Below are 26,239 nucleotides of genomic sequence, written 5' to 3' on the forward strand. Positions count from 1 at the left end.
GCTGTTCTGATTGTGGTGGTGATAATACGAACGGATGCGAAAACTCACAGAACTGCGGACCAAAAGAAAAAGCCAATACTGTTGTATATTTTCAAATATAAACTTTCAAAATCCCACATCTCCAAAGAAACCTGCTCCTCAGACCTAAAATCTGGGGCACAGAAGTATATTCAGTAAGTGCAACTTCAAAAAATGCACAGCTGCAGGTGACCCCACCAAACCAAGACTGCAGGGAGGAAAGGCCCCCGGGAGCCTGATTCGAGTCCACTCTGCTGTCCCCAGCAGGACAGGGCCAAGGACAAACAAATGTCCGAGTCCCTTTAGAAGCGCACATATCCCTGCGTCCTGACAGCAGCGAGCCCGTGCCCAGACACTGCTGTTCCTGCCCCGCCAGGCACAGAAATGCCCCACCGTCCCTTCAGGAACTGCCCGGATTTCTGAAGCCAGTAACAGCCCCATCAGCAAGCTTGCCCTGCCTCTCGCCTCCACCCATCTTCCTCCTGGGTTCTTATAAAGGAGGCAGGAGGAGAGAAACTTGTCCAAGGGGCAGAGCCGTGAACTGGATCTCCGTCTGGATGATTCCACGTTTCTTCTACTCTCTGGTGGAGGGGCTTCTCCTTTCCCCAGGAGGAGAGGATCTCTCCCCTGCCACACTGGCTGCTGGAGAAACACCAGGCATGCCAGAAACCCAGAGGGCAGGAGCCAGGCTGAGCACGCAGTGATTGAGCTCTTCCATGCTCTCTCTGACCCCGGCCCCGTACATCATGGCCAGCCCAACACCATCTCCTGCCAGCTCTGCTTTTCAAAGCAGCAAGAGGCCCCTGCCGGGGCCTGGGGCTGCGACACAGGGGCTCCGGCGAAGCTGGGCAGACCAAGTGACAGGTGGGGCTGGGAAATAAGGCGAGCGGGGCAGCGCGTCCCTCGGCCACCCCCTGCCTCCCCACCTCCCTCCACTCTCACTTCTTCTTTCTCTGGCGTCTTTAGTTCCTTCCTTGTCCCCGCCCTCCCTTGTCAGAAGGAACTGGCTTTTCCAAAACAGAAACTTTCACTCTGAGCACAAACAGGCCTGTTATTTAGACCTTCTCAGAGAAAAACACAGCCAGCTGTGAGCAGGCTCTGGGCGGTGAGGCCTGGGAGACAGAATGCCCACGGAGGAGCGCGCGCACACACACCGGGAGGTCGCTCACAAAGGGTTTAGAACTCCCTGGCTGTACAAAGGCCACCTCCTTCCTCACCTTCAGCTCAAGCAGAGGAGGCCACCACGGACTGGGAAAGGACAGTCCAAGGAAAACGTGAACCTGGCCTCATCAGGGAAGATGAGTCCACTTCTCCCACTTAGCTCCCCAAACCACACCAAAAACATGTTTTGGTAACTACTACATTTCTTTCATGCAAACAGGCGTGACATGAACTTTCAGAGATGTGATGGGAAAAGCTGGAAAAGTGTGGAATAAAGGATGAAAGATGAGGTAGCTCCTAGAATCATCTCTTGCTAAAGGAGCAGCAACTAGTGCAATACCTCTGAATAAGGTACAGAGGACTGGCCTGACAGAGAAGGATAAAAACTAAGATCCTCCACTTCGCTTACCTGACAAGTGCCTTTAATAAAAATGAGTAAATTAAAGTTCCAGAGTCTGGGCTGAAATGTGGTTCATCTCTGTTCCCAAATTCCAAACATCTACCTCACTGACATCATTAAAAGGACTGATCATAGGAAGGTACTCTGAGAAACAAAGGTATCACAACATGGAGAGACAGACAGACAGACTTGATAGATAATGTCAAAACCGTGAGTAAAAAGCATCTATGACCTCTCTTCAACTACAGACCATGTATTATGATTTGAGGGGCCCCTAAGGTATAAAAAGCCTGAAGGTTAATTTAAACTCTCCCCTGACACAGCGTAGCCCATTAAAAACTGATCTGTGAGGGCTTCCCTGGTGGCGCAGTGGTTGAGCGTCCGCCTGCTGGTGCAGGGGACACGGGTTCGTGTCCCGGTCCGGGAGGATCCCACATGCTGCAGAGCGACTGGGCCCGTGAGCCATGGCCGCTGAGCCTGCGCGTCCAGAGCCTGTGCTCCGCAACGGGAGAGGCCACAACAGTGAGAGGCCCGCGTTCCGCAAAAAAAAAAAAAAAAACTGATCTGTCACCTCACAGAATTCCAAAAGGGGAGGATCCAAAACAATGAACTGTGTGGATGACAAGATGTCCTGCACGGAAGGCCCAGAGTCTTCTCTACTAATGACCTTTGTCATATGAGATGCAAAGAAAACATGTGACTCACAAAGAAGGGGGAAAAGAGAGGCAGCCACAGAGATAAGAGCCGTGATCGAGTCTGTGGTGTCCGAGCGGATGTCAGGTGACCCCAGAGCCTGGATGCAGGGCCGGAAACCACTCCCACCATCCAAGGGATGGGGTCCTTAGAGGACGTCCACGCACCCTGCCTGGGCTTCCTACTCTGTATACCAACCTCCCGGGGCGGAGAAAAGTGTAAGAAGTGAAAAGAACAGTGTTCACAGCCTTTAGTCCAAGGAATGGTCAGCTTGGGAAATAGGGCCCAGAATGATCCTCTCCCTCTCTGGGCCTGTGTCCCTGGTGGGAAGCCCTGTGCAAGTTGTGGCCAAGCTGTGTCCATCCCGTAGGGGGCTCTGATAAGCAGCGGGGGAAACAACACCATTTCACCTGGGAGTGTGGCTTCTTTGAGGTGCCAGAAATTCCAAGTTAGGCACTGCAGTGCCCACCTATACTACTGGGGCCGTAATTCGGCAGAGGAAATTCACGTGCCCATTTAACCCAGAAGAATTCAACAAAGAAGCTTTGCACACAGAAAAAGGAGAAGCTCTGCAAAATAATATGAGTGGTCCCATCAGCCATCCCACCCTGAGAAGGAATTTAGGGAGGGGGTGAATTTGCCGGATCACTCGCTCAGAATGACCCAGGGCTGTGCGCGCTATCCTGGGGACATTATGGAATGTCCAAAGTCATTCTATTCTGTCTTTCTTATTTTCAACTCACACTCTCTCCCACATGAGATGCAACCAGACTGTAATAGTGGAACTTCAGAAACAGTGTGTTTGCACTGGGGCAATGACTGAGCATATCGAGAGGTACCCAATTCTGGAATGGACACCACTAGAAGTTTACCAAGAGTCTTCACAGGATACGCAGGAAAGGGCTTCTATTACAAGAGATGTGAGACAGACAGAAAGTAATTGCATATATGATAGGAGCCCACCTATGATTTTTTTAAAACACATCCTTTAAAAGACTGGAAGGAAGTATGTCAAAATGTTAACTCTGCCTTTGAGAAATATTTTTACTGTTTTCTCATCCTGCTTCTCTATGTAATCAGGAGAGGGAGGGTGAATTAAACATTTTAGCTTAACTGAATGCTTGGTAATCCAAAGTTATAATGCAGAGATTTATAAAGCAAATACTTCCCCTTTCTAATGTACTTTGTTGTGTAAATCCAGATTTTCCATACATAACATATTGAAAAACATAGAACTAACTAAGGAAGTGAAGCAATATCTATATTTGTTTCAATGACTAATAAGCAAAAATAAAACTTTGGCCATGATGCCATGCTTTTTAGAAATCAGACACATAATAAGCCACAGATTTATAGGATGTGGTCTAATAAACCTAAGAAAAGTTTCATTTCCTCTCACCAAAATGGTTAACTCCCTGTCTCTGTGACTGGCTTTGCAAAGTTAGCTGAAACCTTTTTTTTTTTTGCTTAAATGCTTAACTTGAGAAGTTAATAAGCAAGTACCAGCAATAATGTGCCCCCTCCTGAATTCACACACACAACACACACACACACACACACACACACACACACTCACTCACATACCCCAAAAGAAGAAACAAAATTAGGCTCAAAACTAGCAAAAAGGTAGGTCAACCAAACTATCAGAAGGGACAGAGGGTATCGTCTTCCTAACCCCCAGCCACTGACCAGGAAGAGTTCAGAGAAGCCCTTCAAGACGAAGGAATAAGAGAAGGATCTGAACAAAGAACCTTTTAAAAGTTTGTTTGCAAGCATTTCCGTAAAAATGGTATTGACTAAGCAATTACAGGAAAAAAAACTCTTTCTTTCTTATCTGAATGCATTTATGCCATGGGTCACGCCCTATTATTGTCACTATTAAACATGGTAATAGCCTCAGTGTAATGACTTTGTGTGGTGAGCTTTAAAATGGCCATGAATAGCTAACTAGAAAGAAGTGACTCATGCCTGCCCAGGTGGACGTTGACTTTCTTAGTCATAGTTAATCAATCAACTGGTCTACCAACCTTAATTCCCTAGAGGAGACAGCCTTGATTCTAAAGGGTTAGAATCAAGCCGAATCACAGGGAAGAGAGAGCAGGGACAATGAAGGTTAAGTATGGATGGGGTAGAAAGTATTCTAGATATGGTACCTGAAAAGCAAAAACTGGACTCTGGATGTCCTGAACCAGAAGTTTCCTCCCAGCTCCTGGGATGGCTGGGCGTTGAACAGGACCTAACCCAATCTCCTTTAGCAGGTGGAAGATGATTGGTGGAGAAGGCTCCAAACCACGGGCTATTTTGCCAGGGTCTTTCAATAACAGCAGTTTTAGAGCTCCACCCCTTTGTGACCTTAAGCAAGTTACCTAACCTCTCTGTGGCTCATTTGCAAAATGGCAATAATCACAGCACCTTCCTCTTAGGGGTGTTGTCAGGTTTTGACGAGTTAATATACACAAATCGCTTGCGGAAGTGCCTGGGCCGTAGGAAGCACTGTATTAAAAGTCTCTTTGATCAGTATTTCAAGGGATCCTGATAGGTGCCCAGTGAAGCAGGCTGGGCAGGGATTCCCCTACCATTCCCTTTGAACAGACACAGGGACGCCTCACAGAGGGATGAAGCATCTTGCCGGCAGAGGTGGGAGAACGCTGGACTCAAACCTAGTTCTGACTCCGGTCATGCAAGGTTCCACTATGCTACCCAGAACCATCTCGAACACACCCAAGCTGTGCGCGGAAAGCATGCAGCACGACTGAGATACCCCCCCCCCCCCAGCAGAGGCCAGCCCATCTCACGGACACACTACCAGTGTGCGATGCCTCCAGAATCCTGCTGGGTGTCTGCACCAGACCAAGCACGCCAGCACCTCTGGCCAAGCCAAGCCCCCGCTTTATATCCTCAACTCCACTGATGCTCACAACAGCTCACATGTCATCTTGGGGAGACTGAAGCACAGAGCACTTGGGTAACTTGCCCGAGGTCACACAGCCCGAGTGGTGGTGTCTCTGTGTCTGGTCTATTCACAACTTAGGGATTTAGACCCAATTCTGGAAGCTGGGTGTATTAGCACTTCCCCAAGAGATGCTTCCCTGTCCTGAGGGCAAAGCTTGAGAAACAAGCGTAGTCACTGGCGCCGGGGATCTAATCAGCGCCTGTGGATCTTGAGTTATAAGGAAGAAACCCCGACTTTCTGTTTCATTTTCCTCAACTCAGAATGGGTGCCTGGTTCTCTTTTATCTACCTCATAACTCTGACCAAAGATTAATGAGTTACCATTTGCCAGGCCCTGGTGGAGGAATAACTATGATCGGTATGGCCTTATCGTCCACAGTCAGAATGAACAGAGACTCTTATTAAAAGCCAGACCAAGGAGTGGCTGCTGAGAAAAAGCCTCCTTCGGGTCAGGGCTGCTGCAAAGAAGTGCAACAGCTCTGTCCAACCCAGGCCAGTTAAAGACACGGCCGTACACATGCACGGGACACGTGTAATCCGGGCACAGTCCTCATCAGAAGAGGGGAAGGAGCATGTGGTGTCAAAAGACCCTAGACTACATCCTCAGTTTCAGTCACATCTGGCCAGAGGGGAACAATTAGACAGGAAGATTTCCACAAGACACCCACGCGTGAAGTTACTAACCAGAATTAAAACGCATTATGGTGTATAAGAGCAACCCAGTGAAAAGAAAAATACAAAACTCTGTAAGGTACCATTCCAATTTTACGAAACATTTTTAACTTTAGACACATGAATGACAAGAAAGAACTGCATCCAAACATTAAGAGATTATAACTGGGTAAAAAAGAACGTGGGTGTTTATATTTTCTTCTACCTGTTTCTCTTTGTGTCTCTAGTTCTCTCATAGGGCTATTTACCACTTTTTAGATCAGAACAAGCTTTTAAAGATGATTTCACCCGCCTTTTCCCTCTCCAAAGGCAAGACGCACGTACACGTTACCTGCGATTCTAGGCCTCTGCTGTGTTCTGTCCCTGCAGCCCTAACACGCAGCCCAGCAGCCAGCGCACAGTAGGGATACAGTAAGTATTTTTCAAAGACAGAGGCTTTACTAATTGCCTCTTAAATATGCACTTTTCTTTCTAAAAAAACTTAAAAGCTAGCATTAGTACTCAAGCATTCACTCTTTAAGTCTAAAGAGTTACCTTACAATTTATCTGCATTGACTTGTGCTTTTCTGAAGATGAAAGCACGTTCTAGATGTTCTTTATTCTTTGGGACTACAAATTTGAAGCGAACTGGCACTCTCAAGCACCGAGCAGTGTGGGGTATTGACATCGTATTGAATTATTTAAAGGAAATTAACAACGCGCTTCCTGTCCTTGGAGAGTGACAACTGCCAGCAAAGCCATTCACGGGCTGCCTCAGGAAGATACCACTGCAGAAGGGCGGGCGTTGCCCAGCACCTTGAATTCTAAAAGAAAATCTGTAAGTTCTAAAGAACAAAGACAAAGTTCAGGTGATAACTTCTCTTCCACTGGAAGCTCTGAAGAGTCCCAGGAAATTGTTTCCTAGGGGTCAAGTTTAATGGGATAACGTGTTGCTCATCATTCTCACGGAAGCTCCACGGGACACCGGCCCACGTGGCTTTAACTGGGAGCCCGGCGCCTCGGGTTCGCGGGACCACCTCCCTCTATACCCTGTCCTGGTAAGCTGGCATTTTTATGGCTATGATAAACCTATCCGTGGTCAGCACACCCAGACATCATGGCACCCGAAGTGACAGCGATGTCACGGGAACTGGGGACCACGGCGGTGGGCACTGCCCTAGCGGGAGGTAAACTTTGGATGGGTGGTTTCAGTTCAGAGTCCGCTCATCTCATACCGTCATTCTGCTCCGAGACCTACCTCCAAACACCAGGGCTCCCCAACCTTTTGTAAGGAATGGCTCCTTTTCATGTCCCTGAAGACTTGAGTGCTGACAGTGAAGTCTGAGGGGGGGTAGAAGTGCTGACAGTCATGTCCCTGAGTGCAGCAAGGGAGGGGGCACTGCTGCCAGGAAGAAAGGGGAACAGAGTGAGGCTCGGGAGGGAGGCGGGGCGCAGTCAGCAAGGCATTCACGGCCCCCAGCCTGACTTCCTGTCCTACCCCCGCTTCTCTCCAAACTCCAAGCGGGGAGGATCATGGTTCCCCGCACGAACCCAGAACTCTTCCACCTCCCTGCTGGCCAGCGACATCTTCAACACAACCTCCTCTTAGCAGCCTTTCTGATGCATCCCTTCCCGCTGAGCCCACCCTTGCCCATCGTTCCCCCTAGGGACATGCCACTCCTTCCTCTGAGAAGCCCACTGGCTAGCATTTTCTCTCTCTCAACTTACCTTACTGAATCTTCCATTAGTTTAAACCATGTGATATTGCTGCTATTTCTACCCTACAAAACTGCAATTGTATAGGGTTCCACGCAATGCTAGAGCTGTCTGGGGAGCTGTCTTAATACCTTTCCCTCTGCCAGGCTGCCGTCTTTTTGAGAGCAGCAACTACACTGACATATCTGGACCCCTTGAAAGATCTGGCAGCTCACACCCTGAGGGCTCAGGAAGTACGTGCTCTACTGCACTTCAACCCAGCTGGAGCCCTACGATGAGCGCTGCTTCTCTGGGGTTCTGGACAGGAATGTTCATATCATTCCGCTATTCCTCACAACCACCCTGTGAGGTAGGTACTACTGTCGTGCCCATTTTACAGACAAGGAAACTGACTCAGAGACGTTAAGGAGCATGCCCAAGGTCACACAGCTAGTAAATGGCGAGGGAGGGGGGGGACCTGGACCAGGTCTCAGTCAACTCATGGTGGTGCTATGTGGATGCATTTGCCTGTCCAGATGTTGACTATTGCTCTGTAAATGGGGTAGAGAATTGAGGGGTGTTAAGAGCGACGTGGGGTCCAAGAAGGGCTATTTCACAACAAGGAAATATCATTCTAATCGCCTTTAAAAAAAAAAAAGAAAGAAAAGATCTATGCCTTTTGTGTTCATTGCAAAGGATTATGTCTTCCTTTACAATGAAGTTTATCTGCCTTGTAAGAAGTTTAAAAACTTCTCCACTCTAGTTTTTAAAAAGTTTTTTGTGAAGGAAAAGCCCATGAACAAATTTTTCACCCTTTTTAATCCCACAGAATAGAATTCAGGATTAAGAACATGAGATTGAGCACAATATCCGATATCTTATGTTCTGCTATTCACTGAATAGCAGGATGAGCATAGTGGGTACCAAAGACTCTAGGAGTTAGGGAAGCAATGGAAATACGGACAAATCTACAGAACAGCAGCCACGTTTCTAGAATAACTTACATGGTTCCCATATAACCTGGTCCTCCGATGGGGGAGGTGGGGGCTTATCCAGGTGGATTAAAACCAGCCGAAAGCCATGTGAACACCCAAATTGAGAAGAAGCCACATCTCCTGCAAACTGGTGCTACTCTAGGGCCCTTGCTGGTTGCAACTGTCCCCGTGGCTGGACTTTTAAAGTCACCACTGCCGGGAGCCCCAAGCTCTGCTCCCAGGAAGGACAGCCGAAGCCCCAGAGGAAGCACTGGTTGCCCATCCCTGGAGGTCTCTGGTCTCCACCCAGGAAGCAGAGCCTCCCACTCTGCATTTCTCCACGGGGCTCGTTTGTAAACAGGAATGTGAGTCACTGGGCAATCATGAGTCCATTTTCAAGATTAGCCCAGCTTGACAACCAAGGTCCTCCTATTCTGCCTTGTCGCAGCCGTGACTCACCTTAACTGCCTCCCACCAAAGGGGCCATGGTTTAGCCCTCCAATTGTTCCTGAAGGGAACCCAGCAATATGGGGGTTTCAATCCTTGTCTGCTTATTTTGTTTCCTAACACAATGCTGAGAGCAAAGAGGCAAGGTTCCCGAGGGCAAGCACCCCAGGAGTTTGTAAAAGAAATGTATCTAAGGTTACCGCAGACCACATTCTCTTTATTATCTTCCCATGGCCTTTCCTTAGGGCCTGTACTCCCACAGGGGCTTGCACACAGGCTTGTTATGCTCATGGGCACGCGCGTGCACACACACACACGCACGCCTCTGTATAGGATCTAGATACTCTTCCATTCCTGGGAACCTCAGAGCCAAATCTGCAGGTCACGCCTACCAATACTGTAGGATCTACCAGCTTTGAAATGTGTGAGATTAACCTTACCCCCATCTTATCCTAGGGGTCTACCCTGCTTTGCTCTTTATTCTAATTTCCTTAATTATTCATTTCTAATCTTTTTACGTAATATGAGGTCTTACAAGCCAATTCAAATCTGGGGGCTATAAGATGTCTTATAAACAGATCCAAATGTATATACAAATACCAAATCCTTTTGTTCCACGACAAAACTCTAGTTGAGCCTTTCCCTACCAAACCTAAGACTCTTCGACACATCCTAAAGGCTATGAAGGCAGATGTCTGCCAAGTTTTCTGCTCAGCATCTATTCATGCTTTTTCTGGTAACAGTGCCCTGAATTACACAGCAGGTACCACCCTAACTCTCAAGCCATACAGTCTGGGTAGAGTGGACCCTATCCCGACCTGCACGGAGGGGTAGGTGTACACAGTCCAAATGCACTCAGCACATCACACCCCCTTACCCAGCCACCGATTCAGAATTGTGGGGAAGATAAAGTCTCTCTGGACTCAAACCTGCTTCCGTGCAATGAAGTCAACCTGGAGGAGAGCAGAGTCAAGGGCTGGAAGGAAGTGATGTCCTGGTATATGGGCCCCCGGATCCAGCCACGCTACCTGTATACTTTTCAATTATGGGTCAATACACTCATTTTCCTTAGGCCAGTTTGGGCTGGGTTTGAGGCAAGGGAAGGGCACCCTGACCGGAGAATACTAGTTGCCTTAGAATGACCTCGGTAATCGTCCATCCACACATCAAGCAGTAATGTGGAAAAAACTGGAGACGCTCCAGGAAAAGTAAATGAAGGCCTCGCCAGTTTCATGCTCCAGGCATGATGCGGGGATTATTACAAGGCAATATATTGGAGTAAGTGTCTAGTACTTTTCAAAATAAGAATGAACGTGGCTTGTGGCCAGTCTCTGGGATGGGGGTGGTAGCCTTGAGAAACCACACACCTGCTAGAACCGTCACTCGGCCCTCCTCCTCTAGTGCCTCTGAAGCCACCAGCTACACTGACTGACTCTATTAAGATGTGGTCTCCAGAAGTTGAGGCTGTACCATGTCAAGACAGACATGGCAGGTTTCATCTTCTCTGATGGCTTGGCCCCTGAGGACATGGGGTGTTGACCAGTTCTGGACGTGGCCGCATGGAGCAGAATCAAGATGTACCACTAAGAAGTTAGAGCACTAGTTGAATATTCTACTATCTGGTTTCTTTATGAGCTTACAGCCGCCTTCAACAGGTGGCTGGGCAATATTCAAATGTTAATGCAACAGAATGGAAACCAACGAGCCAGAAAGGACAAATTGCTCTGCCAGGAAAAATAAACACAAAAGAAAAGAATATAGGAGGAGCTGAAAAGCATTTAAAAACCAAAACCCTTAAATAGACTAAAGCCTCCAGAAATGAAGATTTTCTATGAAATTTGTTATTCTGACCAAATTTGGCCAACAGCCAAGAGCTGTTGGGAGAATTCTAAACCCACCTCTTAGGGCAGGAAGAAAAAGGCAAAAGCTTTCAATTTTGTTTCAGTAAAGTTTGGTGTGATTGTTAACTTTATATGTCAACTTGACTGGGCCATGGGGTGCCCAGATATTTGGTCAAACATTATTCTGAGCATTTCCGTGTTTTGGATGAGTTAAAATTGGTAGAATGAGTAAAACTGAATGCCCTTACTAATGTGGGTGGGCCTCATCCAATCTGTTGAAGGCCTGAATGGGAACAAAAGGCTGTTCCTCCCCCAAATAAGGGAGAACTCTGCCTGCCCAACTGCCTTTGAGCTGGGACACTGGGGTTTTTTTTTTTTTTCCTACCTTCGGAATTGGACTAAGACATAGGCTCTTTCTGGGTCTCAAGCCCGCCAGCCTTTGGACCAGAACTAATACCATCAGCTCGTTTGATTCTCAGGCCTCCAGACTTCAACTACAGCTACACCATAAACTCTCCTGGGTCTCCAGCTCACCAGCTGCAGTTCTACGGGCTCGTTGGTCTTCCTAACTGCATGAGCCAGTTCCTGACCATCAGTCTCTTTTTCTACTTGTCTGTCTGTCTGTCTATCTATCTCCTATTGGTTCTGTTTCTCTGGAGAACCCTAATATATTTGGGGTTGTGTTTTTATATGTTTTCTCCCCCCAAGCAAGAGGGAAAGGATTATTTGTGGGTCTCTCAAAGATATCAGAATTGTGAAATGGAATGGGTCTTAGAAATCATGGAATTGAATTCCTTATGATTTTTTAAAATCTCTAAGTCTAGGCATAAAACTAGGACCTACCCAGGACGACACAGCTAGAAAAGAACAAACCAAAACCCAGGTTTTAAAAACTAGGAGATAGGGGTTCTATGCATAACATGGACGAGTTTTATTCTGAAACTGCAGCATCTTTGGAGGGATAAGAAATCCATTTGAGAGAAGGACGTGGGCAAGCGCCCTTCCACTGAAGAAGCAAACTAGTAAAATGACAATTTTTTAAAAATTGGAGGGAGGGCAAAAACCTCTTATCTCTTTATCATTTACTCACATACACACGCACATGTGTGTACAAACAAGGACACCAAAACAAATAAGCAACAGCAGGCAGCCAGCCATCCATCCAACCAACCAACCAGAGCCCACACACACGTACATAACCTCGAAAAGAGATTTCAGGTCTACAGGTCATGCTGATCTAGCTTTGAGTCCATCAATAATTACCACCTCTGAAGGTAAGTTAACTCTGGTGGGAACTACTTACGTTTGAAAGATCTTGCCAAACAACACAGATGCAAAAAAAACTGGCATCACGGCTCCAGGCAAGCTACCATTTTTGTCATTAAAGGTGAAGCCAGTTTTTCCCCAAAACAGGATACCATCACAGACGTGGCAAATGTGTGCAACGTTATTTTTCATGATTATTTTTCCAAAATGTGAGTGTGTGTGAGTGACAAGGTGTGAGAGTCTATGTGTGGTGCGTGCGTGTGTACACACTGAACACCTGTGTGCATACAGAGGTAGGCGGGTATCCTCCAATATGGAAGACAGTGGCCTGCAGTCAGGAATGGCAAGTACCCGGCTCACCTACGGCAGCTCCCTCTTCCCTTACCCGTGTCAGTATCACCTGGCCACCCTGCTCAGAGCTGGCATGTGGTGAAACGTAATCATCACCCCTACACTCAAGGAATGTAGAAATAAAGTCTGCCTTGGCCATTGAGGACCTCATCTTAGTGAGAGAGAGACCAGGATCCAAACAGAATGAACACAAAAGGAGCCGATGTTAAGTCAACCCTTAGCCTAGCCTTTTGCAAAGCACAGTTCACCTCTTCCTCAGTCTCAGCGGAGAGACAGATGTGGGGCCTCACTGTCACTGCCACTTCCCACCAACTAGCTGTGCGCCCTGTACTTCTGGGGCTCAGTTTGTCAAGTCACGTGAGGGTGCCAGCTGCTAGATGACTTGTGAGGGCCCTGTTCACCCTCCAGCGTGCTCCAATGCTGCAGAGCGAGCAAAACGTAGAGGCGGGGGATACAATCAAGTCCTCCAATCGCTCTCAGTACAAATCCAACGTGCCTGGATATCTAGACGTGGCCATTACATAAGAGGCGATATTTACTGAAGAAAGTTATATTCAAGGAGCAAAAGCTTTCTTTTACCAGATAAAATATCTACATGGCCAAGGAAAAATATTTTAGCAATAAGGTATAACAAACGGGAATTTGTAGCATCATTTCAAAAGGTGTTTATTAGTTTAAAGAAAATGTTGCCAACTTTTGTTTTCTGGGGAAAAAAATACTTCTCAAGAAGTTGAAAATAAAACATACTTTTTAATTATGGTATAAACAATGAAGGAAAAGTCATATAAAATATCTTTTGAAGAACTGGGAATAAAGTTTAAAAAAGTTACTTGAGTAATTTTGAATAAAGGACATGCTTTTATTTTTTAGCTGACATCAACACTAAATTAACTGACTTAATTGACTAAATTATTGGTTATGTCAAATTAACTAAATTAATTGACTTTAAGTGAAGGCAAGGCTTTCTGGGGTGGTGATAACGTGAAATAGCTAACCTTAATATTGGGAATTTAGCTAAGGCATGCAAAAAATAAATGAAGTTCTAATAGACATCGCTGGAACACTAAACGAAATCCTTTCTACGGCCAACCTCATTCCTTGGACACCCATACACTAGCAGAGCACCAGTGCATCTTTCCCATCTGTTTCCTCAGACAGTGATGAGGTTCTGTGGTGACCTCAAGCAGGTGGAAAAGTGAAGCTTTTCCCTGCGACCTCCATCTCCATTATTTGCATATGGACCTGAGAGATTAACAGTGTAATCTTTCCAGACAAGCAAAATGCCAACAAGCTCATCCATTACTTTGAGAGAACAGGAGCTGATTCACACGTGTGGGCAGAGGACCCCTATGGAAGAAGTGGAGGCAGAAGCTCAGGTCCACTGTGAATCCAGCTAATAAATAAATGTAATATCGTGCTGTTAATGAGATTTTTGCCAAAGGACAGCTCCTCCTCCCAGGAAAGCCTCCGGGAAGGGATGTGGGTCCATATGACGCCCCTGGGGGCCATGAAGAGCACTGCACAGAATCAAGGGACCAAGAGGGGGAGAGAGTCTGATTGGGATTGGTGATGTGTACTTGGTAATCCTCTCTTTAAAAACCAACGTATCGCCTACAAAAAGACAAAAAAAAAAAAAAAAGCACCCAGAAATGGAGCTGAGAGGTTGTAAAGACAACACAGAGACCAGGTGTGCCTGGGGAGCTAGTTACTACTCAGGAAGTTTAGAGTGCTTTGCTCTGAAAAAGCAAGCAGTGGAGATCAACAGCACCCTCCTCTCAGATCAATGGGGACCAAATGTTTTAGAATGCAAATAACAGGTTTCTAGACAAACCCTGGAACTTCTCCTGGAAATGTTTTTATAATTCACATCTTGTTAGCCACAGGAGCCCCAATTAAATGTCTTCTCTTCTCATTTCTACTCACCAATTATTAGCATTAGATAATAACATACTATTTTCTGCTAATATGTTTCCTGACAACATCAAACTCCAGAGGGTCTTCATGGTGCAATAACTGTGCAAATGACGGCTAACCGACGAGAAAATGTTATTTAAACCTTCTCAGCGTTTATGAAAAAACAAACCATTTTGGCTGAAATGCATTATACTAATGGCGTAAAAACTTACTGAATTGAAATAATTTGAAAAAAAAGTTCTCCCCAAACATCATGAAAGAGGGACTCACACTGCAAGGATATAAGGTTATAAATATTCAAAAACAATGGACGATATGTGGAACCTAGAAAAATGGTACAGATGAACCGGTTTGCATGGCAGAAATAGGGACACAGATGTAGAGAACAAACGTATGGACACCAAGGGGGGAAAGTGGCGAAGGGGGAGGGGGGTGATGAATTGGGAGATTGGGATTGACATATATACACCAATATGTATAAGAACCTGCTGTATAAAAAAATAAAATTCAAAAAAACACACAGAAAAAAAAAAAAAAGGATGCCCACAGGCAGGACCACTCTTGACACCATCTCATTCAGAACGGGAAGGTACATGAGAATTTGGGGAGAGGCTTGCCAGCTCCATTCTCTAACATCCCTGGTTCCAGAATGACAGTCATCCCCCAGCTGTCATCCCCCGAAAGAATCACACTATTGCTAATTTCATAACTTGAGCGGCCACCACTATTGCCACTGGGCACACACCTGGGACACCATAATGGGTCCTGCCTGGATGGGGGTGATGAATTCTCTCAGGACTATGGTATTCGGGGTTTCTCAGCTTGAAAGGGAGAGTTGGAGCCACAGGATAAAAGATAAGGGGATGAGACAAATTATCCCATGCCACCCAAGTTGTTGGCTATTCTTCTACCCCGAATACTTATATTTTTAATAAAGAGAACCTTGAGAGAGAAAAAAAAATCCTAAATTGTGTGTGTGTGTGTGTGTGTGTGTGTGTGTGTGTGTGTAGAAGGCAACAGAGACAGTACACCCATAAGCTGAAGGAGTCAATCCCATCCTGCTCCCATTTCTTCTCACCACTAAATGGATGGGCCCTGCTAACGTGTAGTCAGGCCCAGAAAAATCACTCACATATTCTCACTGAGATGGCTCTGAGGGAACACCTAGTTTTCAGAGTTCTCTTAAAGACTATTCAGGTTTCTTGGAGTGAAAATCATCTTCATACGGCTCACATGTGCAGCCAATAAAGAAAAAAACTCACGTGTGCCCTGAAACGTTTCCCCTCAAAGTACTTAAGGGACATGAATGCCAAAGACAGTCCTGGAGGGTAGTGATCAGAACTGATGACCAAGCGACTGACCCAGGCTGGGCCCACCACCCTGAACAGAGAAATTCCACCTTCGGCCACATCAAATCAACCACAGTGCAGACGCGAGCCAGTGCAGCAAATCGGGACAAGATGAATTTTCCTATCTCCAGAGTGTCAACATACCTGGGCTTCTTAATATTTACAACAGGTAAAACTAACAAACCAAAGCAGTAACAAAAAAACAAACCAAATATAAAACAAACAGACTCCCTAGACCTCTTCTCATCACAGTCTTAGGTGGATGCCATTTGAGTCATTACCACCTGAGGAGAAAATAAAGAAGAAGGAGATAGCGGCTATCAGGAACAAGTGTGAGTCACTGGAGATAAAATCTTAATCCTTGGTCAACATACAGAAAAACTTACTAGCAATAGTTACTACTTCCATAGATTAAACGCATTCAGTGCCTCCGGGAGACCCAAACTCTGAAGTCATCTTTATCCAATGTTTGGTTCCAAGCAGAGTCTGAGGAGGTTAAGTATGTCTTCAAATACGCAGACCACTCACAGACTTGGAAATCTTTGCCTTGTAACAGTATTTATCATAAGAGCACTTAACTTCCGATAAAAAGGAAAGGGATAATTTCAACAATTAAATACGGTCTAGATTAATATTTTTAAAATTCTGAAGTTTACCATCAACTGATAAATGGATCAATAAAATGTGATCTATCCACACAATGGAATATTATTTGGCTATAAAAAAAGTAATGAAATAGTGACAGACGCCACAACATGGATGAATCTTGAAAACACTAAGCTAAGTGAAAGAAGCCAGTCCCCAAAGACCACATATTGTATGATTCCATATACGCAAAATGTCTAGAACAGACAAATCCACAGAGACAGAGAATAGATGGGGAATGGGGGATGAGTTGGGGGAAATGGGGAGTGACAGCTAATGGGTATGGAGTTTCTTCTGGAGGTGATAAAATGTTCTAAACTTGATTGTGGTGATGGTTGCAACTCTGCAAATACACTAAAAATCATTAACGTGTACACTTTAAATGGGTGAACTGCATAGTACGTGAATAAACTAATTTTTAAAAAATTCTGAAGTTTCAGTTGGTCTAACCACCATTATCGTATCTCTCACTGCTTTCTATTTGAATTCTGAGCACATTTTATTTGAAACGAATACACGACTCTGGGAAACAGGCAGGATAAGAATTATCATTCCCATTTCACAGGAAGCAGAGGTCCAGAGACCTTCTGTTTTCTTTCCACTGACTGGCTAGGTTTCCACAGGGCACAAGGAGGAGTGTGAATTATGGAGAAGTCATAGGTCTTACCGTTCCCCCAATCAGGGAGGGATTAATATCCAGCTCTTGCCAGATGTCTAGAAATGTATATGGTTCGGTCATGCAGACATGCTACTGAACAAAAGACACTGAAAAATAGCACTTGGATTACTGGAATGCAACTCTCAATAGCATGAAATTCAGGTTAAACAATTGAGCTAAAAAAGCAGGGCAGGAGGAGGAGTCGTCTCAAGTTGGTATCTGGTGGGGTGAAAATATACCCAGTTAGATGTGGCCATATAATTTTCACATCAAACATCTTGCGGTCCCAAAGGCAACTAATAGCACAGCTTGCCGTGGATTTTCCCAAGTTTTCAAAAGCAATGACAGCCCTCTTCGACAAAGCCATTTAACATAACAGAAGGTTAAAGTGGGAACCACAAACACTTGCTTTTCTTAATTTACACCTTTCATTTACTTCCCCAGAAATGTCATGGAGGAGCCATGAAATTTATGATGTACTGTTCATGCATCATATGTACGGCTCCTTTTAAGAATAGGATTTAGAAAGCAGAATGTGAACTCTAGAAGGTAATCTGGAGCTATACCTTAAAAAAAAAAAAAAAAAACTTTTAGTATTCCAGGAGAAACAAGATGATTTGGTTGGGTCTTGCACTTAAATTTAAAAAAAAAAAAAGGGGGGGGGATGGAGAGAAAATATTAGGTGAGTGGGAAACTAGTGGGTTTTGACAAATGCAAATATGACGACTTCACATCATCTATTCGACTAACCAGGGACCATCAAAACCCGTTGCTGGAGCACAGCAAACAAAACACAGCTCACAGGGGCTTTTCTCTGCATCACAGACTTTTGGAAGCATGAGAAGCTACTAACTTTTAAATCATCATGTTTGTGTAGTTTTAACCATTTCTTTTTTTCTTTATTTTTTTTTTTTGAAAAATACTCTAGTAAACCACTAAGGTATTTTTTAAGTACATAAAGTCACTGGCCAAAAAAAAAGACAACTTAAAACACACATTGGCAAATTGGGATGTCATTCATTTTAAAATATTCTTTCTTAGTCCTTAGACTGTTCTTTAGTTTCAGGAATAACAGAGGGATGGTTGCTCAAACACTCACGTTAAAGCAGGACTTCTCAACCTCAGCCCTACTGACATTTTGATAATTCTCTGTGATGCGGAGGGCGGGGGGGGGCGGGGGAGGCTGCCCTAGCAGTACCTCTGGCCTCTACCCACTAGATGACACTAGCATCCCCTGCCCAGCTGCGACAACCAAAAATGCACCCAGACGTTGCCAAACGTCTCCTGGAGAGCAAAACCACCCCAGCTGAGAACCAGTGAGTTAAAGATAACTGGCCTGAAAATTCTCCTATGACATGGACGGATGCAGAGGCCCTAGCTTGAAAAGGTACCCAGATCCCAGCAGCAGCCGGCAGCAACAACAAAATCAGCCAACCTTCATCCAAATCCTCCAACAGCGATCAGTTTCGGAAACCCAGAAAAATATGATGATACTGTAAACATCCCCCTGAGCCTCCCCAGTGACTAGTGTGTAGCCTTCAACTGTGTGCCAAGGTCCCATAGTGCCCTGCAACTCTTTTAAGCGTCCCTAATACTGTCATTCACAAATGAAGGGACAGTACTAGCAAGATTAGTATGTGTCTAAAGGCGGGGTGGGCATGGTCCCCAGTATGTTTTGGTCTCTTTAAAACCACAGAGCTGTAGTAATCTGCTGATCTATAATAGATACCCCAGTCGCTCAAGAAAACCCAAACTACTCCCTCTTCAGAGTGGGGGGAGTCTATTGGTAGCCAGACGGCAAAACAATGAGATTTTTATCTCTGATCTCCTTAATGAAAGAATCCAAAGAACAAAATACAAAATGGAGCCCAAGTCTAATTCATAAATCCAGAAGGTTCTGCATAAAGTGAGTCTGAGGATCTACGAGATCCCAGAGGATGTTTGTGCTCAAGCAAGAGACGGGCAGCATCAACACCCTCGCGGACCTCTGGTGGATTAGTCAGCCTGCCGACGGCGCTCGAAACTGCCACGGGAAAGCATTCCTCTGCTCACCAGCCACGAGCACAAGAGGTCACAGCAGTGCCAGAGGGAGGGGGGCCAAACCCCAGACCCATCTCAAGACCCCGGTGCCTCCTGTCCAGAGCGGAGAAACGCTGCGATGCATCACCATTCCCGGGGTGTGGTTTGTTTTCTGGACGCCGTGCCAGCAACTCCCGCTGGGAGCCATCCAGGCCACGGGGATGGGCGGCATCTGGCTAAGTGACTCACGCCGAGGCCAACAGGTTGGAAAGGCTTGCAAGAATAAAAATGGGAGCGGGAAGCAGCTCCGCAGGGAAGAGCCCAGAACATCCTGTGACCCATTTAAATCCAAACCCTCTCGTGATCATCAAAAGCTAGGTTTCCAGGGTTGACACTCACCCAATGACAACTCGATGGTTCTTTCTCTACAGACCCCGAGCAGGAAGGGGGCCCAGGAACTCTGCCTGCTGTCCGAGTTCTAGACTGGAAAGACACCTGCTTGAAAGACACAGAGATCCACCCAGGTGCAATGGGTGCGCGCCGCACTCTCCCATCTCACGCCAGGCCACCCGGCTCTGCCCTATGGAAACACAGCCAGTCTCCGGCATCCTGGTGGCCTCGTGGACATGAGCGGTGTACTGACTCTAGTTCAGCATCCAGGTTCATCACTCAGCACTTAGCACCTGAATTCATTAGGCCGCCTCGAGAAGCCTGGTCTCCGCGTTTTTATCTAACACGCCAGAAACATCTCAGACCCAGTGCCAACCCCCATATCATTACCATGATGTATGCAGGGAAGCACCCTGCATCTTGTTTCTCTTCGCCCCAAAAGGCAGACAAGAGGGCTTCCCTGGTGGCGCAGTGGTTGAGAGTCTGCCTGCTGATGCAGGGGACATAGGTTCGTGCCCCGGTCCGGGAGGATCCCACATGCCGCGGAGTGGCTGGGCCCATGAGCCATGGCCGCTGAGCCTGCGCGTCCGGAGCCTGTGCTCCGCAGCGGGAGAGGCCACAGCAGTGAGAGGCCCGCGTACCGCAAAAAAAAAAAAAAAAAAGGCAGACAAGAAACAAGAGCTAGCCAGAGATCAAGGCAAGAACCAAACTATGAGCTCCCACCAAGTCACTGCAAATAAAAACTTCTCAGTTTCCACTGCCAGTCTTCCAAGCGTGAATAACATGGGTATCGGCTCCTCTTATCTAAGGAGTGTATAAGCGAGCGCGTCATCTGGAAGGCACTTTCCCCATTTATTAACAGCAAGTTGTCTGAACAGCCACCCTCCCTGGGGCGCGTGACTGAAGATGGGGCGCCCCGACTCTGCTTCCTCCAGCACCCACAGAGCCCCAGGCCGGCCCCCAACCCAGAGGAGCCCAGTCATCTGGGATGGCATGGCAGTCTTCCGGGGATCTGCACCCGTGTGACCTGCCTGAAGGGGTTTGCACCATCCCCGCTGTTGGGGTCGCTGACGCCCCGGGCTGCCGAGGACAAATCTCCGTGGCAGGCTCTGCCGTCTCGGGCTCAGCTTCAGTTTCAGCTCGGGCACCTCGGGCACCGACAAGGTTTGGACCCGTGCCCAGTCCCAACACTGATAACATTCCTTGCAGCTGCCCCCCCCCGGGAACAGAAAAGGTAAAAGATTCCTCCCTCCGATGTGTGAACCAGGGGAGAAAAGCCGGGGTGGGGGGGCCTGGGGGTGAGAATACAGAAAAGGAAAGGTTTCCTGAAACTCCCCTGGAGCCCCTCTTAGCACCAAGGGAATCGGTACCCTATCTCCACGTCTGTTCCAACATCACAAAAGACAGATACTCAAGCTTCTGCGGCCCAGTGTACCCTCAAAGCAGGAATTCCCCCTGGAGGTGAAGTTGAGGGAGACAGCGTTTAACCCTCTCCCCACCAACACTGGAGTCGCCACCAGGCAATAAGAGGGAGGAATCCATGGGTCCCGGGTCCAGAACTAACCCACCAAGCGTTCCACTACTAATATTCCAGCATGCTCGTCTGTCCTCACGACGACCTCTCGAGTGTTTCTATCTTCCGGCTTCTTGTAGCAAATAGGGGAGTGAGGCAGAGTTGAGGGAAGCAAAAGGACACTGACCTCCAGAAGGCTGAGGCGAAGAGGCCACCTTGGGCAAGTTTCCATCATAAGTCCCTCACTTTACTAAGTGAAAGGAACCAGACCATGAGGTGTATGATTCCATTTATCCAATATGTCCAGAAGAGGCAAATCCACAGAGACAAAAAATACAGTAGCAGTTGCCTAGGACTGGGAGGAACTGGGGGGAATGGGGAGTGGCTGCTCATGGGGACAGGGGTTCTGGAGGGAGGTGATGAAAATATTCTGCAACTGATCGTGGTGATGGCAGCAAACTCTGAATACACTACGACCATTGAACTGTACACTTTCAATGGGTGAACTGTATGGTATGTGAATTATTTCTCAATAAAACTATCGTTAAAACAAAAAGTTTAGCCATCGCAAACATGGGGCTTTCATCCTCTTCTGGCTGAGTCAGTTTTAAATGGTGTCTCCTGGACTAAAAGTAAAGATAATCTGGAAGGTCTTTAGAAAGTATCTGGATAAGCTATTAACCTGCTTGAGACTCAAGCTACTGGTACGGAGCTAACAATGTTATCTACCTTAAAATGTCACAAGGGTTCAATTCCAAGGGGAGGTAAAGAGCTTGGCACAGTGCCCTGGACATGACAGGTGCTCTACAGAACACACCTGCTTTGCATACCCTCCTGCAGGAGGTCTCAGAGAGAAAGGCCAGGTTCTAGAGAGAAGGACTGGCAGCCATCTTTGCCTCAACCCTGTTGCTTTTTTCAGCATTCTTTCCTCACCTGCCAGCCATATTAAGAGTGTGACCAACTTAAAAAGCAATTAATAATAAATGCCAAAGTCTGGGAACTCTATGAAAGCTGTATCTGCAATGGCAGATCCTAAAAATATACTGCATACCCATTCCTACAGGGCTCTCCTTTGCCAGAGGGTCTTGCCCCTATTCAGCAGATGGGACACAGCAAAGAGCACAGGGAATATGCCCAGGATTACACTGGATTCTACAGAAGGAGGTGTCATGACCAGTTCTTAGCTCCAAAAAGGCTAACCTCTATGATCACCTTCGCAAGCGAAGGCACAAAACTAATGAAGAGCATCTAGTAGATACCAGAAAAAGAGCTAAGAACTTCACAACACCTGTTTAATGCAAAATTCAATAATTATTTTTAGAAGATGTTGGGGGTAGGAGTTTATTTATTTATTTATTTTTAGCTGTGTTGGGTCTTCGTTTCTGTGCGAGGGCTTTCTCTAGTTGTGGCAAGCGGGGGCCACTCTTCATCGCGGTGCACGGGCCTCTCACTATCGCGGCCTCTCTTGTTGCGGAGCATGGGCTCCAGACCCAGCAGGCTCAGTAGTTGTGGCGCACAGACCTAGTTGCTCTGCAGCATGTGGGATCCTCCCAGACCAGGGCTCGAACCCGTGTCCCCTACATTAGCAGGCAGATTCTCAACCACGGCGCCACCAGGGAAGCCCCTAATTAATTTTTTCAGACTGACTCCAGCTAATTCCCCCAGGGAATCACCCTAACACCAGCCAGTCATGTGACCCAATGGGAGCTTCCATCTTCTTACTTGATCCCCCCTTCCCAGCCTCACTGATTGGTCCAAACTGGGGCAAGAATCCCACCAATGAAAGCCTGTGACACTACCCATCCTCCAGGACTTCCCACCAAAGCTCTGCAGTAGGAGGAAACGAAGACAACATAGAGAGGACACACTCAAAGGGCCGATGTGCCCTCGTGGGACAGCATTTCAGTTATCCCTTTAGCAAGCCCTACCTCTGCCATTCCCAAAAGTTAGTTATGGGAATCAAAGAACTCCCCTTTTCCTTTTTTAAACTTGTTCCGGTTGGGTTTCTGATACCTGTCACTACAGAATTCCATTAAAGGAGTTTTGTGGGGTTTTTTAATGTTCTATACAAAGGGGGAGGGCATTCCAGATTAGGTAACTTTGCTCTAACACACAGGTAATAAGGAATGGTGCCCAACACCTTGGCCAGCCCATCTAGCTCCAGAGCCTTGGCCGGTCCATTCCACTACACCATCCCAACCCACCACTCCTACTAAAATCCTACGCCCTAAACAGGACCCCAGGGCATTTGGTGAGGCCCTTAGTTTGCCCTTAGAGTTTTCAGAGGTTGTCTCCAAAATACATATGTGCGTACTCAAACAAGAAACCAGCAAACACAGAAGGCCCCTTCCCCCAAGTAAGCACCAAAATGATCAAACTTGGACTTCTCCAGGTCTGTGTGTGTGTGTGCGTGTGTGTGTGTGTGCGTGTGTGTGTGTGTGTGTGTGTGTGTGGTCCACCTCACACACCCCACACAGCACCGTTCTGTTACTAGATGTGATGGAACACAGGACTTCTACATTGTGGAAGTGAATATTAAAAGACAAGGAAGATATCTGTAGAATTAGTGTTTAGAACCTAGAGTTGGAAATTAGCAAGTGGAGCTCCCCAGCACAAAAGGCTCCACCAGTGTTTGAGTGAACAAAGTGTTTGAATGCCCTGAGTGAACACACTAAGCACCCAGCGTATACGCAGTCCCCCAACAAGCAGAAGACCAGATGGGTCTACTTCTTTAGACACGTCCCAATTCCATTTCTGAATAACGTCCGAGTGTTTGCGGTTGTTCGCACGGCCCCAGCACATACTCCCGGAAGGCTTCCGTGACTTAGTCCGGCAGAAAGAAACAGGCTCCCGTTACAGACACACTTCTCCCTCTGAGCTAGACACACCATCGTGCCCACCACACCCACCATCCGCCCCTGAGGAGGTCCACCCCACCCTGGGCTTCATCCCACCATGTGCAAGCCCCTCTCTGATAACTGGACTGGAGACAGCATGTCACCCAAGGACGGCCAAGGCTGGACAGTGGCCATCAACAGGCACAGACACACCAGCCAAACAAGGGGTAGGGAACCAAATTCTCCCTCTTGGTTTTTTAGGGTTTTGGTGTACCTAATCGGGAACTCAGAATAAACTGGGACATAGAGAAGAAGTCCATGAGTTGAAAGGGCCAAGGTGGAACGTGAGTGTGGAAGTGAGGAGAACAGGGGACTCAGGCAGAGAGCATGAGGGTGCAGAGAGAAAGTGGCCTGCAGACTGGGAAGGGTTAAGAGATGATACACAAAGATGAGAGGAGACAGGCCCAGGGCTAAGTAACATCTCCGCGTGGAGCAACTCCTGCCCTGCCGTCCCTCCAGCAGCCTGGGGTTGGAAGCAGTCCCCCAGTCCCAGGACCAACGGCCAGCGGCCCCTCTCCAGCTGTTGAATTCCTGTCCGTGTCTCCAGGAGGCCAAACCACTTCAGCAGCATCTCTTCTTCCCGATTCTCCTGTGTAGCCTTAAAATAAACCCCGCAAGACTCACAGGAACCGAACTGCAGGCTCTGTTCCCCAAGCCCACATGCTCCCCGCTTTCCAAGCATCCTGGACCACTCACAAGGGCTTCTGGGTCATCACCATCCAGGTGGGCCCATTTTTACCCAAATAAATAATCTTGTTCACTGTCAACAGTGCGCAAGAGTGTACAGAAAAGAGGGGCCGTGAAAACCTTGTACACAAAAAATCGTCATATTTTGCTCAAAATGGGAAGTTGGTATAAGCTTCATGAGTCATTTTTTTTTAAAGGGGAGTTAAGTCTACACTGTTCTCACATGTCATAAATGGTCTCCCAGGACTGTTATCTCCTCAGCAGGTTTAATAAGGCACTTAAGACTTAACAAAATACTAACTTTCTAAAAGGGACTTCAGAGTTTAACTGAAGTCCATAAAGTTATACCAAATGCCATGGAGGAACACATGTCCCCAGTTAGAGGTTCTGCGACCTCTCCCGTTGCGGAACACAGGCTCCGGACGTGCAGGCTCAGCGGCCATGGCTCACGGGCCCAGCCGCTCCGCGGCATGTGGGATCTTCCCGGACCGGGGCACGAACCCGTGTCCCCTGCATCGGCAGGCGGACTCTCAACCACTGCGCCACCAGGGAAGCCCCCAGTTACAGGGTTTTAAAGGGTACCCAGAGATGAAAGAGCGAAGAACAAGTTGAGGAGAATCCTAGCCCTCCAAGGTTATAAGGCTCTGTCCACTGACTCTATTTTCCATTTTACAGTCACAGCAGAGGTAGAGATCATTGAATCACTAAGTTTCCAAGCTATAAAGGACCCCAAAAAAACCCAATCATACATAACCCCTATTATCTTTTTTAAAATCTATGAAATAAAACATGCCATGACTTGCCCAGGGTCACACGGCAAGTTTCTGACAGGAGTAACAAAGGACTCAGTCTCCCTGGGTCTGAGCCCAGGCCTCATTCCCTTCTGGCCTGGAATTTAATTTTCAACACATTGAAAGTTTCTGTGAAATCTAAACATAATTACATCAAAAGTCTAGCACTACTTATGAAATCTAACAGAAAAATAGATTGCCTCTCAGAAGCTTCACCAGAGGAGCTTGGCAACAGAGAAAAATTATGGCTAAGTATTTCGGAGGGGGGTGGGGGGTACATAGAGGTTTGTGGATAATAAAATCACTTCCAACCCAAACTGACCCACATTTAGAAGTCCAGATCCAGTTAATCTGACATCAGTCAATTCTGCGCTGCAGTCCAAGCGTTTGAAAATTTACTTTGGGCTGAGTAGCACCAGAAGATTCTTCCTGCCACTGGTCTGCAGTTCATTTCTTTGTATGACAACCTCAACACCCAGGACTCCAGTCCTTCTGGAGCTCATCCTACAGGCTCTTCACTGGTAGATTTAGTTCAAGGTCCTCAAAGTATACATCACTGTCCAATTGACATAGTATGTTAATAACTGTGGGCTATTATGTTGATTTATTCAAAACCGCTCGTGGCAGAAACACATACTCTTTGGGCCGTTCTTCCACTGTACGTTCAAATGCATCACATTTACAGTAAGGTTAACGCGAGGTGCCCATTCTTCCCGAGAGAATACAGAAGAACGGTAATACATTAAATCCTCAAATATCGCCTTCTGATGAAGCGTCTGTAATCATTGTTCCCATTGCTGCTTTAGCCCAACCCTTCCAATGGGGAGACGGGCTAAGGAGAGCTTGGAATGTGGACATATTTTCAATGGTGTGCTGATGGAGAAGCAAGCTTTGCACAGCAGCCCAGATTCATCATCTTCAACACTA

General features: G+C 46.8%; 1 protein-coding gene across 25 annotated transcripts in view; it reads right to left on the minus strand.

The window, feature by feature from the left end:
• The window catches only part of TCF7L2 (transcription factor 7 like 2), a gene marked incomplete at its 3' end in the record, with an annotated part of 196,867 nt that overhangs the window by 65,637 nt on the left and 104,991 nt on the right, over positions 1-26,239 (minus strand). For 2 of the 25 annotated variants that reach the window (XM_079899454.1, XM_079899458.1), the window contains one exon: positions 7,134-7,277. The exons of the other annotated variants lie outside the window; for them this stretch is intronic. In XM_079899454.1, the coding sequence (XP_079755580.1) occupies positions 7,134-7,277 (144 nt within the window). The remainder of the gene's footprint in view (positions 1-7,133; positions 7,278-26,239) is intronic. 25 annotated transcript variants of the gene reach the window in all.

This window comes from Stenella coeruleoalba, assembly GCF_951394435.1.
Source record: "Stenella coeruleoalba genome assembly, chromosome: 16".
NCBI classification, from domain to species: Eukaryota; Metazoa; Chordata; class Mammalia; order Artiodactyla; family Delphinidae; genus Stenella; species Stenella coeruleoalba.